The 7727-nt window shown below is 44.2% G+C and overlaps 1 protein-coding gene across 1 annotated transcript; it reads right to left on the bottom strand.

Annotated features, from left to right (window-relative positions):
• Nucleotides 1–2001: 2001 nt before the first annotated feature.
• Nucleotides 2002–6149, bottom strand: iscua (iron-sulfur cluster assembly enzyme a). Its single transcript, XM_023808257.2, has 5 exons — nucleotides 5998–6149; nucleotides 3465–3578; nucleotides 3216–3326; nucleotides 2951–3029; nucleotides 2002–2565 (listed from the first exon to the last, which is right to left on the bottom strand). The coding sequence occupies exons 1-5, from the start codon at nucleotides 6097–6099 to the stop codon at nucleotides 2477–2479; spliced, it is 495 nt and encodes a 164-aa protein (XP_023664025.1). The 5' UTR covers nucleotides 6100–6149; the 3' UTR covers nucleotides 2002–2476.
• Nucleotides 6150–7727: the final 1578 nt, after the last annotated feature.

The following is a 7727-nucleotide window of genomic DNA, read 5'->3' as shown; positions in this document are numbered from 1 at the left end:
TGCCTGTTTTCTTTGTCGAACAAACACCCATCTTTTTACAGATAGTGATGCTGATATCTGTGAAATGTGTCACTTTGGGGTAAACTCCAGGTATACTCTGGCAACAGGTGTATAATCAGCAGCACAGTCAGTCTGGCTTTGTCCCATTTACCCCATCAAGTACACACTTACACACTACCACACTTGGCAGGCGCATTAATGCGTTTGCCGAAGTATCCAAGGGTGTCCCCTTCCTCAGATAAGCCAGGTGTAGTGTGCTAAATGTGCACTTTATCCACACTTTTGTTTACATCGAACACGAGGAAGTCTGTCGGCATATCAGAGTGCAATATATCTCCTAAGAAATTTCAATTTAAGTGCGCAAAGTTGTATAACCTATATTTACACGACCTAACCTAACCCCAAAACACCAACACAAATGATAACATAGTTCCAGCGTTTCTTGTTCACCTCTTCATATTTCAAGTGTGTCCAATTGCTTTCAAGAAACGCCTTGCATGTTTCGCATCTTACGTTAGCATACATCACCAAAGTGTGTAGCATCTCAGTGCGAGGAAGCGGGACAGAGCCACCATGTCCTCAAAGTCACTCTCGTTTGACCGTAATTCAAAACTCCTTTGTTACTTACTAGCCATACAGTTGCCCTTTATTACCTGGCACCAGATCTTACAGTTTAGAGCTTGACTTATAATATGGACACTCAAGGCTTGTCCCTTGAAGGGAAAATAGCTTCTCAGAGCCACTGAGGTAAGATTTATTAAGCTATAAGTTGCATAACACCCACATTGTTGTGCCACTTTGAGTTATGGGTGTCGGCAAACCAACATGATGTAAATATGCTAAACTGTAATAAAACAATGAGGCCCAATACGTAAAAAAAATACTGAAATCTGACTCACTAATCCTCAAGCAAAAAGACAAAAACCTGGACATGAAACATGACTTGGTAAGTTCCTGTGGATTCTGGCAGCTCAGACGGGTCATCAAGCGTCCGTGGAGTGTGGGGAGGAAAGGAACAAAGGGGGGGGGGGGGGGGGGTCGGTCATGCTAACCGGGAGGAAAGCAGTAAATCTTAAATATCGGGGAAGGAATTTCCCCATGGCTGACCAGAGCCCATCTCCTGCTTTGAAGTGATCCTGGATGGGGGTTTTTGGGGGGTGAGGAACAGACCTCCTCTTTGAGCAGGAGGAGAAGTACTGGATTGACTCATCTATGTCTGAAGGGGCAGGGGGTGAGCTTCCTTATTGGTCCCATCCACTGGATTCCCCACAGCACCATCCACTGTTATACAACTACTCCTGGGTTCGTGCAGTAAAAAAAAAAAATCTATTTGATAGCAGGGTTGATGAAAGGGCAGTATTCTAACCTGAAGGTTGTTGGCTCAAGTCCTAGGAAGTGCTCCTCTGGTAATTTTATGCACAGATGAGTCCGTCAGTCAACAGAAGGAATCTTGTGGAGAACGTCCCAAAAATGAATCCAATCACAAACCACGGTGACAGCATCTGGGGCCCTGAAGGGGGCGGTCTTTGGGATGGACAGAGCCTCTGTGCTTAGCAAAAGTAAACAGATGACAGACATAGGCCACACAAGATACCCGTATAATGGTTTCTGCACAGGAATTCTGTCCACAGCAGCTCACAATCCATATTCACAATTTTTAATGCAAACTATTTATAAAAAGCAAAGAATTACTTGCATTGGAAAAAGGAAGGAAATCATGCCTATAAACCTTCTAACTAAGGTTAAGGGCTTGAAGTCACGCAGCTGGAACATCCACGACACGTCCTTAGATCAAATCAGTACAACTCCATGAAAATACTGCGTTACAGTAGCATCAATCAAGAATTAAAGTCATTGCAAAATAAGCTGATCTTTACATAAACTGGAGCCTGCATAAAGTTGATGCTGCTGCCATCTAGTGGACAACCATCATTTTAGGTCACACTCCTCATTCTCAAGCTACTGATAATTTCACTGTAGATAAAAAGACAAGTCTGCACATTTGATGCTTTATTACTGCTTTAATATGGTTATTATAATAAGGCAATGTGTCCAAAACATGACTTATTACCAGCACACCACATTTCTCAGGCAAGAAGGAAAGAGTGAGAATGTAAAACATCGGTCCTTTCACACGACCAGTGCGACACAGCGAGACAGTGCTGACAACCTCCTGCCACATTCCTGCACGTTCTATTTAAATGACATATTTTAGTAGGATATGCGCTAGAAAACAGGCCCACACACACACACACACACACACACACACACACACACACACAGAAGGCTTCTACCTCTAACCCCAACAATAAGGTTTTACTCCACATCAATAATCTGATGAGAGATTTTTTTTAAATTGTGCGTTAACTGGAGAGAGGGTTGGTGGGACTGCAGGGTCCGCTGGGAGTGGGGGGGGGGGGGGAACCACGTCACGTCGCCTTGGCTACTGGCAGAAGGATGTGGGGAGCAGTGGCCCTCAGATGCTGGCCGTCGCTGGCTCCTTGTCCTTCTGCTGTTTCAGCCTGTAGTCGGCCAGCGCTGCTTTTATGGCATCTTCAGCAAGCACTGCACAGCAAGAGAACCGCGTCAGGATTCCCATCTCACTTCAATAAAGGCAACACAACTCATCTGTGTGGTTTCACATGCCGGTTGTTTAAGAAGAAAAACGTGGTGGGATCACATCGCCCCCTAGTGGGCAACCAACACTGGACTCAGACCGCTGTTGTAGGCTCTACTCAAGACCACAGGTCACCCCAAAATTTAATCATGCAGATTTAAATGTAAGTGTACAATACACTACACTAGCTACAACATGGCATTGTTAATGCGGCACATTTTTGCGACAGCCTGGGAAACCGCAGCCATGCAGAAAACCCACAAAATAACTCTCAGGGTGGGCCAGCAGTATTACAACACGGATATCAAACTACAGCAAAACACAAGCACATACTGGAACAGTGAAGCTTTACTGGAGGAAGACTCAGTTCTTTGGCGATCTCGGTATTCTTAATTTTCAGGGCTTCATCAACCTGCGAGCAAGAAAAACAATATCAGTTCCCAAAGAGTGAAGGAAAAGCAGAGTAGACACTGGATATGGAAGCAAGTAAACAAATGCGACTGAGGAAACTGAAAAAAAGGCCAGAGCATAAAATAAACTGCTTGTAAAGTCAGACAGAAAAAAAAACCAGGTGGGAACAGGAAACTAGGCCACTCACAGATTTCCCCTTGACCCACTCAGTCGCCAGCGAGCTGGAAGCGATTGCGGAGCCACAACCGAATGTCTTGAACCTGGCATCCACGATCTTGCCCTGATCATCCACTTCAATCTGTGGAAAGTGTTTTGGGGGGGGCGGGAGGGGGGGGCAGTCTGATTTACCCACGACATCAGATACAAATACTGAAATAAATCAAATATACATCAAATCTAAAGATAAAGTAAACAAAAGGGGTGGCTGTCATCTTACTTGCAGTTTCATCACATCCCCACATGCAGGCGCCCCCACCAATCCGGTCCCCACATTTTTGGCATTCTTGTCCAGTGAGCCGACGTTCCTGGGATTCTCATAGTGATCCACCACCTTCAAAAAACACGGATATATAATCCTCACCAATCTCCTACTGTAAGCATATTCCATTCCCGTACAAACCAAGGTCACAAAACAAACTCATGTTACTCATGGGGCGGTGTGTGGCTCAGTGGGGGGGGGGGGGGTTGTGCCTGTAATCGGAAGGTCACTGGTTCAAATCCCAGAGCAGGCAGAGTGATTTCACCATTGGGCCCCTGAACAAGGCAACCCAAGAATGTTCCGATGGCTATCTGACCCTTTCTTCACAATTACATGTCACTTTGGACAAAAGCATCTGCTAAATAAATATAATGTTTATGTTATACAAGGGTAGATTGTGTAACAAATAGCCAAATAAATTAGTTGAGACAAAAACACCCTGTTACGTTGCTAGGAGACTGCACCCCTACTAAAATAAATCAGGCAAATATAAACAGGAGATTCAGAAAAACCAACAGAGAACCCCAGGGCTTTCAGAGCTAAGGTGCTGAGTCATTCTCGGTCATACAAAAACAAAAAGGACAATTATGAATTACTGATTTTCAGTTTTAGAAAACAACCCACATGTCAGCTGCTCATAATTAAGCTAATTGGGCTTATGGGGCAATAACTTGTTAGAACATTATATGGTTTCAGTTCAAATTTATCATAGTTATTTTTCAGTAATGGTTGTCCAGTCTTTAATAGGAAACAGCCAGTTAGTTACTTACCTAGGTTACACTCCAGGTGAACAAAAACAATTCTCTAATCATAATGTGCTTACTGTAACATACAAAGCAGACTGAATTTGCCTTCAGTATGTCAATTTGCCTTCAATACTCTTACTACTGCCTAAATGTCTGTCTTTTTTTTTTTACTATCAAATGTATGCGTTATGCTACTGTAAACCTGCAAATTCCTTTGGGATTAACAAAATGTATATCTTTCTTATAATGGAGAGAAAAAGCTTTGGACTTAAATCCATATAAAGAATCCAATAATCTCACGACCTACTGGAGTGAAAACTACTGGAGTTTTAGATGTGGTATGCAATCCATAAACCTATAACTTAAAATTGACACTAGTCTACTACATATGGAAGCTAAGCTATAGTGTCCATGAACAGTTCATTGAGGGGGGGGGGGGGGTGAAGTAAGATAAACAATTCCTCCTTCTTACCTATTCGAGTATTTAGGAAGCTTTTATTGTCTAAAAAGGCTGAGATATTGCACTTCGCCAATCGATTCAGTAATTACTGGCCGATTCAAGGTATGGCCGACACAGGCAACTGCCCAGCGGCCTGTACTACAAAGTGGGGTTACTGGCTTATCGGGGTAACTTGTCGGATTTAAGGTACCACAGTTTAAATGGACTTCATATTCGTTCACTTACATTTTGTCCAGGCTACCCTAAATCCGACAAGTTACCCCGATAAGCCAGTAACCCCGCTTCGTAGTACAGGCCACAGGTTGTGACATTGCGCGGTGGCCTATCGCTCCTATAAATGATATCATGTCACCGTGTGGGTCAAGTACCGTTCTCACAGTAGGCGCCCTGATTCTGGTGCGTGAGATAGGCAGGCCAGCACTGAGAAGTAGGGGTTGGGGTTGGGGGTTGGGGGCGGGGGGGGGCGCGGCTGATCTCAGGTCGCCCCACTGGAAGCCCGAGGAAGGGAGGAGCCGGGGAATAGATTAAATCGTGCACATCCAACTTTGTACAGTACTAACGCAGTTAGTAAAATTAGTTTTACATTTTATAATTATTTATTTGTATCGTTCCAAATGTCTTAATAAAAACGACATTGTCGAATGGTCCTTTTTGGTTGACAAGAAGGCGGGGGTGTGAGATCAACACAATTTTTGTTGGGGAGCGCCAAACAAGCTAGAACTACCACTGCAGTTAGTCAAACGGGCAATGTAAACATTTAAACGGGTAGTTAGGTTTAGAGGAGCTTCATACGCGAGCCAAGGAACATGTAGCCGTGCCGTGGGAGGCGTCAACTTCGATTAATGTGACAGGCCTACGCACATGAAAAGTAAACACGAACACGCCACACATGGGACCATAACTGACTAATTGTACGGATTTAAATCTTGTTTATTTTAATTCTTTCGCCAGGGGGTCGGACAGCTACAAAAAGTTAAAGTGCGTCAGGAGGAGCGAGCAGCTGAGAGACGCCGCGCTACAGGCGGAAACACTGCAGCGCGCTAGCGGGCCGGCTAGCTGGTAACTCATTTCACACATATGGGATATAGAACAACGTTAATGCGGGAGACTTAGTCAGGCTGAGTTACTGACATTACTCAGTTCTTTTTAACAACGAGTTAAAAAACCGCGAGCCAACTGAACTGGCCTTAAGACTGACCTTCAGACAGGCGGCTAACCAAAACAAAGCAAATAACCCAGCAGGAAGAGAAGTCCCTGCGTCGAAGGGGGCGAAGTTCACATTTACCTTCTTGTGGTAGCTGCAGCCGACGCTCAAATCTGGTGCGGACAGCCTCCTGTTGAGGTAGACTGCCGGAGAAACGCACCGCCTCAACGCCAACCCCGCCATGTTTGCTGACGGTGTGAGGGCGGGCCGTCCGCTGATTGACAGGTACACGACGAGATACGCGACATCGATGGGGGCGGGACTCCGAGAGTCTTTATTTGCTATCAGAGCATAGGAATTCCTACTCCGGACATCCAGCGGTAGCGTTTAACATATAACAGGATTTGTTGAATAAAGCGGGGAAAATAATAATAACAGGAGTAGACAGCACAAAACAAAGGCGCTCACAAATATCAGTGTTGAATGACGTTGGCGCCCCATTCTGGGTTGTTCCCTACCTTGCCGCTTGCGCCACCTAGGTTAGGATCCGGACCTCCCGGGACACTGAATAGGACAAGCGGTTTGCGTCCTGCTGCTCGTGCTAACAATAGCTGGCCATGGATTCTGTTTAAGCTTGCAGAAGTAGCTGGAAATGAAAATAAACATGTTGACAAATTATTATTGTTATTACAGTACAACTACTTCTGCTGCTAAAACTATTATTAACATTATTATTATTAACATTATTAAACTATTATTTAACCTGTTTTTCTGTTATATGGCGTTGTAATTACATTGTGCAGTTTACTTGTTGTAATCGTTTGCAGCAGAAAATTGAGAAATAATCAATATGTTTCAATCTCAACCAGAATCTTTTTTCTAAGTCAGTGTTTTCTTCAAATGAATGATTTCAGTGAAGGGAGTGTCCTGTTCCACGGAAAGAGTGGTATAATGGAAGTGTTGTGGGAATATTATGATAGCCTGTCCTATGGAACCATGCTTCACGCTATGTTACTGTCTGCAGGAGCAAGAGGCTCTAATTTTATATTCAACATCTAACACCTAAATTGTGCAAAGACACCAATGGTAAGGACTGTACTGCATGACAAACAAGGTATCAATACGGCACCTGGTTCAGCACAGGAAACATAGTAACTAAATCTAACACACTATAACAAAAGTTCTAGGGAACGTCTAGAAATTTATTCATACAAATCATTCACCTTAGCCAAGCTTGTAACCATGTATTCAACATTGGGGGGGGGGGGGGGCATGGCTGTAATTATAATGTACATTGGGGGACATTATGAGCACATCTGAATATGGGGGGGAAGTGCCCCCCCCCCAATAAATATTATAATTACTGCCTCCATCCTTAGGGATGGAGTGGTGGCTCTGAGGCTAGGGGTCTGTGCCAGCAAGGCTGCTGGTTCAAACCCAGTGAATGCCCAGAGTGATTCTACTCCGTTGGGCCCTTGAGCACTTGCATCATCCTGGGTATGATGTTAATCTACATCCAGCTCTATAAGGAGGTCCTCCACCTTACAGGGATTAACTTGGGCACTGGCACTCCAGCCACCAGAAAAAAAACCTCACACTGGTACATCTGGAGAAGCTGGCTTTGAATGGTCATTTTAAGGGACAGGCGTGTTAATCTTTGTTGGTTTTTTTTTTAAATATCGTAAACTTTTGAAGTTGTGAACAATTGATCTTTTGTATTATAAGTGTGGCTGTAAATGACTTTGCGATTGACACCTGTGCTGCAGGCAGATATCAGATCAAAATGAGCGCAGTCTCCAGTCCTCTATGGGACACTAATGATGCAGTCTGTAATTATGATGTACGGACGCCGAAAGGTATCCCCGCCATTT

Source organism: Paramormyrops kingsleyae, chromosome 7 (genome assembly GCF_048594095.1).
Source record: "Paramormyrops kingsleyae isolate MSU_618 chromosome 7, PKINGS_0.4, whole genome shotgun sequence".
NCBI classification, from domain to species: Eukaryota; Metazoa; Chordata; class Actinopteri; order Osteoglossiformes; family Mormyridae; genus Paramormyrops; species Paramormyrops kingsleyae.
Note: the sequence above shows the minus strand (reverse complement) of the source record. Positions and strands in the feature narration are given on the sequence as shown.

Bases quoted from the DNA above. Each gene is read 5' to 3' on its own strand.
- iscua (XM_023808257.2), bottom strand. From the start codon at position 6,099: ATGGCGGGGTTGGCGTTGAGGCGGTGCGTTTCTCCGGCAGTCTACCTC. The intron at 3,030-3,215 runs GTGAGTGGCCTA...TCTTGCTCGCAG, and splicing joins AGTGGGTCAAGGGGAAATCT to GTTGATGAAGCCCTGAAAAT. The intron at 2,566-2,950 runs GTATGTGCTTGT...CTTGCTGTGCAG, and splicing joins AGTAAAGCTTCACTGTTCCA to TGCTTGCTGAAGATGCCATA.